Here is a 12,273-nt window from a genome sequence, read left to right as displayed (position 1 = left end):
AAGAATGGTGGCGGTCAGATTTATGCTTTCACAAGAGGTGGGAGGGAAAAAAAGAAATAAGGTTTTAGGGTCACGGAAGATCCTACATTATCAGGCTTTGACAGGCAATTTAAAGTCTGAGAAAGAAGAGTAATAGTAGAGTCAGAGACTTGGAACAAAGAGAATATGTCATGTCTACTAGGGATTTCAGTCTTTGAAGCATTCAGTAATAGGTCTTTGGGTGTAATCTGTTGTTTTGTTTTGTAGTGGTGAGGGGGAGAGCTTAAGGCAAACACCTGGCAAAGACGGTCTTAATTCTGCAGCATTTGCTGTCTCAGTAACTAAACTTCCACTGTGGTCTGTTTGTTCTAAGAGTTGCCATGGTTAATACAGGGATATTGCAAGATTAGAGATGAAACCAAATAGGATGAAGAATTGCTTATCATTAGGATAGAAGGAATGAATAACATCGACTATAGCAGTGATCTATTTCAGGGGCGGAAGAAGCAGAAGAAACAAGATGTAGTGAATCATCTTCGTTGTATGATACACTGATAGTCAAAATACATTAGCAGGGAAAAGTCTTCCAGTGTATTTTTATTCCCTAGTAGTACTGAAAGATGATTCCACCTGTGGAGATTGCTTCTGTTGTTGAATAAGCAAACTCAAATTATGCTGAAAGCAAATTAGAGTAATTATAATGAAATTAATTTCTGGTGGTATCATAGTCATCGGAAGAAAAGGAAACAGACCATCAGATAGCTAGAAATTTTAAATTTTATGTGTATCTTTATCATTAAGGTAATATTTTTTCCCTATTTTTGTTCTAGTAGTTTAGCTGTGGGGTTCAGAATCACAGCATGGCTCTGGGTCGATCTGTTTCTACCCCTGCTCAGGCAGAGCCACTTGGGGCTGCTTGCTCAGGGCCCTTTGGAAGCTCTCCCAGGAGGAGACCCCACAGCCTCTGGTCAGCCCATGCCTGTTCTCAATCACCTGCACAGAAGCGGTGCCTGATGTTCAGAGGGAGCCTCCTGTGCTTCCCTTTGTGCCTGTTGTCTCTGGTCCTGGCACCGGGCACCACTGAACAGAGTCTGGCTCTGTCTTCCCTGTGCCCTCCCTTTGGGTATTTATGGGCATTGATGAGATCCTCCTAAAACTCTACTTCTGCGGGCTGAGCAGGCCAAGCAATCGACACCTGTCCTCCTAGTAAATGTGCTCTAGTCTCTTTGTCTTTCTGGTCCTACATTGGACTCTCTGCTCTGACCATGTCTCTCTTGTATGGGGGACCTGAAACTGAGTGCAGCACTCCAGGTGCAGCCTCACCAACACTGAGTACAGTGGAAAGATCTCTTCCTTCAGCTTGCTAGCAACACTTCGCCTCATGCAGCTGAGTACACTGTCAGTCTTCCTCGTTGCTGGCTTGCATTCAGCTTGGTGACCACCGGGACTCTCAGGTCCTTTTCTACAAAGTTGTGTTTCAGCTAAACAATCCCCAACATGTACTGGTGCCTGGTGTTCTTCCTCACCAGGGTTTGTTCATTAATCCTTGGTGATATCAAGCTTCCCTGGTAGTTCCCCTACCACTGTGGAAGGTTGGCTCTGGCTTCTATAATTATCATAGCTAAACATGTTAACTTGATATCGTCCTTTGATGAACGTGGCTGTGGGGAATTAAGCACTTCAGAAACTACCTTACACGTTTTCATTACCACAGCAACTAAGTACCTAGCATCTCCAGATCTGCTAATGATCTTGGCCTTGTTCTGTAGACTAGCATACAGGATGAGCACAGAGCTTAAGGTTACAAAGAGTGTTGTTGACAAAATGGAAAGGAGCGTTAATGTTTTAGGTTAGCCCTATAGCACCCACAGAACTTTCCTTCCTCTCATGTTGTTTTCCCTTTTTGACTAGCCAGAACAGATCCGTGCGCTGCAGAAATCATTTCAGTAGGTCACTTAGAAGCTCGCTTAAATGATTTGTCTCTTTAGAATGATCAAAAATGAAAAAAAAAGAAAAAAAAAAAAAAAGAAGAAGAAGAAGAAGAGAAAAGGACATAATTACTGCCTACCCTTTTGAACATTGATTTGGGACCGGTAAAAGGCTCAAAATGAGAATGGTGAGCTTTTTGTCAACTGCATTCACTGAAAGCACTGTATCATTAAAGGACAGTGGTAGTAATTGCTTAGTGCCATTGCTAAGTTGAACTATTATTCTGTGAATGCTTGTTCCTGTAATTTAATTTTTTTAATGTATGACTTTTCCGCTGCAGAGCGTGGAAAGCCATTATTTGTGCAATTTGTCTTTGTGGTTAAGAGCATCAAATAAACTGTATCCTTTACCACCAGCAATGCATCTGTTTGGCCTCAACTGGCAGCTGCAGCAAACTGAAAATGATACTTTTGAGAATGGGAAAGTGAATTCTGATACTGTGCCAACACATCCTGTAACAGTACCTGCTGGAGAAAATGGTAAGTGAAATGCTCCCATTTCTTTTCTTCTCTGAAAGTATTTTCTTTCTTATTGTTTTCTTTACATCACCAGTTTTTAACATTTTTCTTCCAAAACTTTGTTTATTTAAAGTTCAGAGCCTTTGAAAATAATAGTAATTCTAAATAGACATGCAGACACTAAGCAGGGTTGTATTTCAACTGAGAACACCTAAACTAACATGTGAAGTGAGCAATGAATCCTTGGTGGTAATCTTGATATAATTAGGAAATCTGGTTATCAACCAAAATTTGTCATGGGAATTTACATGCCCTGTTGGATGAGGACAGAAAACATCTCATCACAACCACACAAGTAAAACTGCCTACAACAACCCAATGATCGTTTTGGGGTCCTCAGGGGAGGTGAGATAGTGCTGAGACTGGCAGGGACCATCCTCCCTCCTGGGACCCAGGCTGCAGAAATGGCCACAGCAAAGCCAGGGTCCCCGATGTGACAGGACACACTGTTTCATAGGCGGGCCCTGATGCCATCTTTGTGAATCTCAGTGAACTCTGGATGGTTTTCAGAAAAACTAAACCTTGTCTGTGACAGAGGAACATAATCAACCCTTTTCTGAAGGCTGGGCACCACAAGAGGCTCTGCAGGGGAGTTTGTATATTTTCAAAGCTTCTCTATTAGTTGTGTAAAGGAGGTAACTTGTGACCAAGGAGCTTCCTATTTCACGATGACCTTGCTGTTAAATACTACTTGTTCTTTTCTTTCTGTAGCCGATGAGGGTTTTTTCTTTTTTTTTATTTCTCTCTGAAATATAGTAGGTCACTTCTGATATGTTCATGTGTTTTCTCAAAATGTCTAACATATAATACTGAGCCTGAATCATCTAGCCAATATATAAAATAAAATAAAAAAAACTTTACTAATTTTGTTGTAGGAGCTTTTAAAATACAACCCACATAAAGGGATTATTTCTTATCGACCTTTTTCCATGTTGCCCTTTAAGATTCTCAAAACATTTAAGAGCCTATGCACTTTTGGCTAACAGAGGCTTTAAAATCAATAGTTTTTGAATGGAAAACTTGATTTAAATGGTTGATGAATGCGGTATTTGCTTCATTACAGAAAAATCCATTTTCCCTTTCACAAGGTAGAGCTGACCTCCTTACCACTGAGGAGGAGGAAGCATCTGCCAGCACTTGACATCTTGAAAATTTTTCAAGTTATCACAGCTCCAAGTTATAGAAATAATACAGCTTGGATCATTCTTTCTGTCATCTTTTTAAGCACATGAAAATTCTTTAGTAGGACTTTTCATTTCCTTTACCCTACTGCCTTTTTCTTGTACTTGGATATTCATTATCTCTTTCTGTGTTCTTACTTGTTTTGAATGAATAACAAAAAGGTGCTGTACGGTTAATGAATATTGATGCTGATGTGGCAGTTCATCATTCTCTTGTCTTCAGCTCTGAGGAACCCATGCATTTTTCTTTTGTAAAATAATTTGTTGAATGTTTTTTAAATGTTAATTGTTTTTCCCCATTTATATATATATATATTTTACAAATTAAAGCCTGTTATACTTTGCCTCAGAAATAGAAGAAAATAACAAATATATCAAATATATTTTTTCCTTCCTTGTGTCCTTAAATACTGTCCAAGAATGGGGTTAATTTCATCTGCTGCTAAAATGCTATCCTCTGCAGAATATAGTAAGTGGTCATTTATCAACATACGTCAATACTAAGCAACAGCTGAACCAGAGAATACACACCTTAAACCACAAAAAGAAAGATAAGTAGAAGGTGTGGTGATGACTAGATAAGAAATTTAAGGAGGGAGCCCTCATACTATCATACTAGTTACTAAAAATTGTAAGGAAGCTAAAGCCTTGATTTTGATACCTTGGCAGCTGTACAGCTTTCAGTACTTCCCAACTCTTTATCTCCCCCCTCCAGTTATAACTGATATTCCAATTCAGAGGGGGGAAATTTTCTTTGTTTTGGGGACCATTCATTTTTCATGAGTCTCATCTGAATTTGGAATACTCCAAAAAAGTGCTAGCTTTGGTCAGGAAATTGTAGTCCTCGGATGAGTGGCTTGGATCCTAGATAGTTATTTGCCATTCAGAAGTACAGATACTTCGTGTGATGAATTAGTAAAGCTTAAACTTTAAATTGCATTATTCTGACCTCTGGAGAAAATTCAGCTGTGGTTTGCCTAGAAATAGCTAGTCATAAAGTGACAGCAAAAGCATGTGAAATCATCCTTGGATGCAAATAATTTGTTAAATGAAGCTTGAATCTCTGAACAAGCCTTCTCTTTTTTGTTTATTGCTTTTGTGGATTGTTTTTTAGGTGGTGGGGGTTTTTTTGTTGTTGTTTTTGTTTGTTTGTTTTTCTTTCCCTGTGCTTTCCTCTGTTCAAATAGTAAACTGCTGCCAATGTATCTCTTGCTTATCTAGGCAGGCATGATTCGGGGCTGCATAAGGTATCATAAGAATATGTATTTTCTATGAATAAGATGAATTTTATAGGGCACTTCAGTTCAGGTTCTCCAAAGTACTTTTTTAGCCATGCTTAATCATATCCCAGCAGTTACTTGAGGTACCTCAGTGTACTGAGTGTACTTTATAACCAGGCAGCAGAAAAGAAAGGTTAAGAAACACAGAACTGAAAATTTGTTTAAACACTGTATTCTAACACATGCTAACATCTCATACATCACTAGCTTTGTTTATTTTTTTACATCCTATAAAATCAATGTGCAATTCAGAAATACTTTATAATATATGCTTAATTTTTGGATTGTTTTTTGTTGTTGTTGTTGTTGTTTTTTAAATGCAAGGGAGAAAAAGGATGTATGGGGAAAACAGCATTTCTACTAGCTTAATTCAACACAGTTTTGAGACTATACTCATTGAAATACATTATACTTGCTGCAACCAATAGATATTGAGGGTTCTTTTTATTTATAGTACAGAACGTTAATTAAATGTGTAGAACTTCTAATTGTTATATTCATTTTTTTTCTAAAATTGTATGTTCTAATGGAGGATTTTGGTTTCATTTGTTGAAGTAGTTTTTGCAGGTTATATAGCAGTGTCTCATGGGAAAAAAAAAAACTCTAAATATGAGGTTATTCAGTGGAGTAGGTGAATATGCTATTGATTGTAAATCCAGCCTTGCAACCTCATCTTTTAATTAATGCTGCCTGTGAAGGATAGAGAATGATATTATGTGTGGCACTGTAAAGCACTTGTTGTTCATCTTTTTCATGTTTTGATTATGCACTCATTTTTATTCTGTGATATCGATGCTCAGTTCCTTATAGAATATCTTGCACCAATCTATAGAGTGTTTGCAAATAAGGAGGGAGGGTTTGGCTTCATGTAATTTTTGTGATATTTGTGAACTATTTTTCTTGTACATAAACTGAATTTTGCTTATTGCTTCAAATATTTGTTTAGATTAAGATTTTGTCCAGTCTGACATCACACAGTAAGAACAGAATCTACAGATAATACATATAACAAATATTTTATCTATTAATTAACTATTATACTGGATTGTCTATATTGTGAATATTTAATATAATGATGCATACTTCATAAGTATGTGGTACAGCAAATTATTTTTTAAATAATTTTGATGTAAATATTATTTACCTATAAATACTTAGGGTATTTGTTGTATTATCTTTTGGAGAGGTGTTGGGAAAGAGGTTTTGGAGGTAGAGAAGAAGTATAGTGAAAGAGAAAGTATTCAAGAGGAAAGCTACTTTAAAAATGGATTTCATGTTTGGGGTATTATGTCATTATGGAATCGTGTGAATGAATGTGACATTTCATATTTGGATTTAAAGCTTTGGATTTAAAGGTCTGTGTAAGAACTTTTACTACTTTAGTACGTGAAAAGGAAATGTTGAAACTACTGACATTTTCTTGTGCCTGTTTCCCAGAAGGGAAAAGGACTATTTAATGCCCTCTTCTTAGGAGGACAGAAAGCTAGTGATGATTTTGAGAGGCAGTGTGATGTTAAACAGGTATATGGGAACAGGGTGAAAGTACCTTGGTCTTGGTGAAGAAAATGGGGGCTGATAAGATCATTACCTACTACGGATAATTGCTGAAGCCCAGTGATAAGCATTTTGAACATATTGGCCAAAATGTGTGTGTTGAAAAAGCACACCTGTTCAAGCTATCTAGTTCATCTTTTCAGTAGCAAGAGGTAGTTGTTTTTCATTTCCAATATACAAACAGTGGAAGTCACAGATCAATACTGCAAACAAGTGCTTATTGCTTAGTGATTACCAGGCATCTGTGTGAATTTATACAACAAAATGTGCATCTATTTGAAGAAAGTGGTAAGAAACATTTAAGTAAATTGCAATAATACGTAGCTTGCTCCGAAAGTAATGCCCCCTATCTATTTCCATGGAAACTGCAACAGATACAAAGAGCACAGTATCACTACTTGATAGAGCAAATTCTCAACTACAAAACACTATTTTTCAATATAGTCACCACCATTAGCTATGCATTTTCACTAGCAATGAAGAAAAGCTTGCTTGCGTGCTGTGCGTATAAGAATCTGCACCAGCTGAGGTGACCACTGTTTCACAGCTGCTGTGATGGAGTCGTTGCTAGAAAAATGTTGCCCATGCAGTCTGTCTTTCATCGACCCAAATAGATGGAAGTCAGAAGACTATTTGATAGTGCCAATTCTCAACTACAAAACACTGTTTTTCAACATAGTAACCACTGGTCTCTCTGCATTTTTGCCAGAGTTGAGGAAGAGCCTGCATGATGTTCTTGTAAAAATCTGCACCAGTAGAGGTGACCTACTGTTGCTGTCACCGCTGCTAAAACATACCCCCTTACTGCCTCACTGTGCTCATGTCTGCTGCTTGGTCTCCATAAGCATTCAGAAAGCATCAATGAATGCTGATGATTTCAAGTTTTTCCTCATGGAGGAATTTAGTGACATACCTTTGCTCCATCCACACTTTCATGTCAGACACTGTTTCATCAGACTGCCCCTCTGCCGCCATCCGTCACACGGCAACAACATGTAATAGGATATTGGTGGGAAAGGTGCAACCTCTACTGCCCTCCCACCAACATCCGCCTCTGATGTCATTTGCCAGCATACTAAAATAGCAGACATTACTTTCAGAGCAGCTCTCGTGAGTATAGACCTATCTTCTAGATTAAAGTATAAATATTGCAGAAGGTTTACTCCAAAGTTAGAAAAGCATCGGCCTCATCCTGAAGAGAGTAAAAAAAAAATGTTTCTTCCAAGATCAGATATTTCACTGTCTCTTGAAAGCGGAATACTGATCAATATGGTGCTCCTGTAAGTGAGATGTTTTCACTGACTACGAGGGTATTGTGGTATAGCTGTGGTGGTGATATGAGCCCCCACTCCAGGCCTCTAAGTAGTGCTTCTGGGTATGCTTAATTCAGAAGCAGCCTGTGTTCATCTTGGATGTGCAGAAAGTGGAGAGGATCAATCTGTGACCTCACCTGGCATTTCAGATTTTAATCTAGTTGGGTTTTTTTTTTCCAGCCTAAATGTTTGCAAAAAGGTTGTGTCAGTTTGTTTCCTCAAATGATGAATAATGTAGAACTTGAACATAAAAGACAGGGCAGCAACAGAGTGTTGTCAATTCTTTACAACACTTGTACGCAAACAAGCCAGCATCATTTGAACGTGCTTATCACACTCAGATGCATTTCATTCAATCTTTATAACAGACTAGCTGATGAAAAAAGAAAACGAATTGGTAAAAAACCCAGTGAGCTGTAAGGTTGTAACTACAATTCTGTTTTTCTTTATACTGCTTTCACACAAGACTCAACTTGATGAGCCAGCTACTTAATTACCTAGTCTGGAGCTGATAAGTGTTGATAGACAAGTTCTTAGGCAAAGCTTTGTTTAGGTCTGATAGCACTGGTTCTATTGGGTTGTAGTAGCCTTTGACCCTGGCTCCATCTTCCAGGAGCAACTATGTGCAGCACAGGGCACGGAGATGGTGCCTGGACACAGCTCTGGTCCTTCAGCCTCACACAGGCTTTCATACATACCTTACTAAGCCATCCCAAATTTCAAAGGTGGTGGTGGCAGTTCGTCCCAGCCCTTTTTAGTGCATCAGCCTAAAGTGCATCACCTGTTTCCTGCAAATCTTGCAGGTGGGAAGATGCTCTCCCAACTAAGCCATAATCTTTGCCAGATTTTAAGGTCTGCATATGTGGTAAGCCAAGTTGTTCCAGACCTGTGCTATCCATAGCATGCAGCCCAGCGCCCTGCAGTTATCAGCTTGGGTTGTGCAGTTCTGCCCCATCCGTTCATTTCATGGTGCATCACTATGAGGTCACAGAGTTTGGCAGATAGGATGATATCATTCTGTACCCAAGATGGAACGTAGATGCATATTTATTTCTTATCTTCACTTACCTTCTTGAAAAAAAAAGTTTGCTGGGGATATGTAAAGTTTACAACTTGCGTTCTTTTTTTGATAAGCCACAACCCATTGGCTAGTTTTTCAGTGTCAGCATTTGAAATTGTGAATCCTTTGCATGATAAGATCTTTTGTGCTTCTCCCGGGCATTTCCAAATCACCGTCACTGGGCTCCTAAGGCTAACTGATAGTTGCATTAATGTTTGTTAGGGGAAGATCATTAATGCCCTTCAGTACTTTGTTCTAATTCCTCATAATTAAACCTTCAGATAAACACATTTTCGTAATATAGAACACAGTGGAAATTCCAGACTTTGATATGTTATTACACATTTTATTCAGGAGACAGCACAGTTGAGAAGGTGGTAACAAGCTTGGGGCTAAGGCCCGGGGAGCCCAGGGGACAAAGGTGCTATGGGAATCAAAGGTGTAAGGATGTAGGCACAATGGAACATGAAACATTGCCTTTCACTTTTGGGAGAAGAAAGAAACAGAGCATAGTGAACTAGGTCTGTTAGTATTGTATACAGATTCTAATATTTGAGGTAGAAAAGACTGGTTCTGTTAGCTGTCTTGACTAGTTATGTTTATCTATTATTCTTAAAATCTGTCTACCTCATTTACCTTTTCCTTATACTTTTTTTTTAGAATGAGTCTTTATGCTAGAAAACCCTATGTTTTTAAATACTTTGGTAAAAATATATACATATGTATGTATATTTATGTATGTATGTATTTACTACAGATCCCGAAGCAGTAAGGCTTGTGTTCAGGGAAGTTACAATGTTTTTACTTGGTAGATATTTGTGTTGTCTTTGCTTTGTTAGTTCTGAATCAGTGAATTCCCCAGGAACTTATATTCAGAAAGATTGTCAGGGAGCATTTTATCTGAGTTGATTCTAAATATTTGACAGTTCATATGAAGGGTGACTGAGAACAAGAAAAGAATACTAATTTTTTCTCTCTTATTATTCTTACCTGTCAGGAAAATTAGGGGGATTTGCACAAGAAAACAACACTATAGATTCTGGAGAACTCGATATAGGCCGAAGAGCAATACAAGAAGTTCCCCCTGGGATTTTTTGGAGATCACAACTCTTCATTGATCAGCCACAATTTCTAAAATTCAATATATCCCTTCAGAAAGATGCATTGATTGGAGTATATGGCCGAAAAGGCTTACCACCTTCACATACTCAGGTGAGAGCTGCTTGCATTAAAAGTAGAGTAGATTATTGAAAACTGCGAGTTTGGATATTTTGTATCTTTTCCATTTTGCTGATTTTGGGTTTTTACATATTGATCTCATGTGATGTACAAAACATAATACTTCAAGTGATGGGATCTGAAATGTGTCACTGGGGAGAAGGGAAGATTCTTATTTATGAGCTGTCTGAATGCTGTGAGCAATGATGATGGTTTAGATATGGAGTTGTTTCATGCAGAATTTATATGTACTTTTAAAGATATGTTGACATATATTTAAAAACCTCAGCAAACTAATACAGCTTCTTTCGGCCATACGTACGGTCATGTGTGCCTAGTAGTGGCCACATTCATAAAAATTTGCAAGCAAGAAGAGAAGAGTATTTTAAAGGAGCTTCAGTTTATTCTGCAAGAAAATGCTACAGTATTTACAGCTTGGTGTCTCACTGAATGAGAAACAAAAAAGTATGTGATGTGTGTCTATGATGATACAGTGGATTGGGGTTGTAAAAGTGTCAGTTTTCACTAGGTGTCTGAAGTGTCTTAAAACTTTGCTCTTGCATGCCTCAGAAGGATTAGTCTGCTCACCCCTCGGGTTTGTGAAGAGACTTTTTACTGCATATTATTATGCTCTTGCCTAGTAACAAAGAAACACTTTTTATCCATAGTTACAGGAGAGTGGAAGCCTAAAAGAATGGATAGTCTTCTGGATTGGCAGGAGAAAGGGAGAAGCATTGTCTGAAATGGCATTTTAGAATCAATTGTATTCAGATTTTATTTTTAAGATTTAAGACCCTCCAAGTTCGGATTTCTTTCAGCTCAATATTAGTCCAAGTGCTAACTCTGAACCATTGTTCCACTTGAAAAGAGAGTTGAGCTCATGCACTTCTACACCATTTATGGAATTATGTAATATCTTACTGATTTTTTTTCTTTTAACTTCATAAGATTGCCTGTAGGCAGAGTTGGAATGAAGCCTGACTGATTATGCCATGTACACAGTCACAACATTAAAATCCTAACTATAAGATTTAATTTCTTTATTTGAGCCTTATTTTTAATCCTGATGTTATACTGCTGAAATTTGTTCCATATTTTCTTTAGGCATAAATTCTAAAAAACATAGAAAGCAGAATTATTCCCAATTGTATCAGCTTTTTAGCAGATACTGTTTCATGTTGATGTGAAGTTTAGTTGTGAACTGTGGAAGAGGAGTTAGGGTCAGCAAAGGAGTATCATGCAACTAAAACCACAGAATGCTACGTTAGACTTTGGTTTTGGTTTAGTTTCCATTAAACAACAAACAGTTTATTGAAGGCAGAAAAAGAACTTACATTTATTTAAAAATAATTAAATGGATTTTCTTCAAACCTTCACAAATGAATGCTTACCCTTAGGCTGACAACTAGCATGAGATATTCTAGCTCAAAGAAAATTGATTCAGAAAATTATCAGCCATTGGTCATAAGGGTTTGGAATACAAATGCCGTCCTAATGATAACAATAATAGCAGGAGCTAGGGAAATACGTGTGGCAAGGATGAATAACACTAAAGAAGCTAATCAGGACTGTGCATTTAGAACAAAAGGCTATACAATTAGATATGTGTATCAGAAATGATCCTTACTTGATTTGTTATCCTTGTAAAAGATTGAAACTGAAGTGCCCTATATTCAAAAACTCTGGAAAAGGAGATAACCAAGTCTATTTCCCATCATCTGTGTCACACAGACCCCTTTCCCTTCGAATTCCTTGTACACAAGTGTTTATCCATGTTCATCTATGATTCAATACAAAGAATCACACACAAATCCTTCCAGTACATCTTCTGTAGTTTCTGTGAATTTTGGATATGTTGCTCCCAGGATATAGGTAAAGCCCTATATTTGTCTAGTATATAACTAGAGTATTTTTCACAAACTATTTAGCTCTTGATATCTTGAAAAATTAGGCATGCTTACTTATCAGTACCCTGGTGAACTTCAGGGCTGCTAAAGATTCCCTAGAGTGCAGGCTTTATCAGAATGTTTATATGGCCTGACCCCAGTCATGTCTGGTTAAGGGGCCCGAGATTAACTATATGGATACACATGGAGGGGGCAGGGTGAAATGTTTCTCAGCAGTTTAGGCCTTTTTGCAACAAAGCAAAGCCTTAATCACCATCTAATGAAATGGAATATC

At 37.8% G+C, this 12,273-nt stretch overlaps 1 protein-coding gene across 21 annotated transcripts in view; it reads left to right on the top strand.

Annotated features, from left to right (window-relative positions):
- The window catches only part of TENM3 (teneurin transmembrane protein 3), a 1,287,844-nt gene that overhangs the window by 1,189,657 nt on the left and 85,914 nt on the right, over positions 1-12,273 (top strand). For all 21 annotated transcript variants that reach the window (XM_046940097.1, XM_046940098.1, XM_046940100.1 and 18 more), the window contains 2 exons: positions 2,325-2,447; positions 9,872-10,086. In XM_046940097.1, the coding sequence (XP_046796053.1) occupies positions 2,325-2,447; positions 9,872-10,086 (338 nt within the window). The remainder of the gene's footprint in view (positions 1-2,324; positions 2,448-9,871; positions 10,087-12,273) is intronic.

This window comes from Gallus gallus, chromosome 4 (genome assembly GCF_016699485.2).
Source record: "Gallus gallus isolate bGalGal1 chromosome 4, bGalGal1.mat.broiler.GRCg7b, whole genome shotgun sequence".
Lineage (NCBI taxonomy): Eukaryota > Metazoa > Chordata > Aves > Galliformes > Phasianidae > Gallus > Gallus gallus.
The sequence above is the reverse complement of the archived record's forward strand: the minus strand, read 5'-3'. Positions and strand labels throughout refer to the sequence as shown.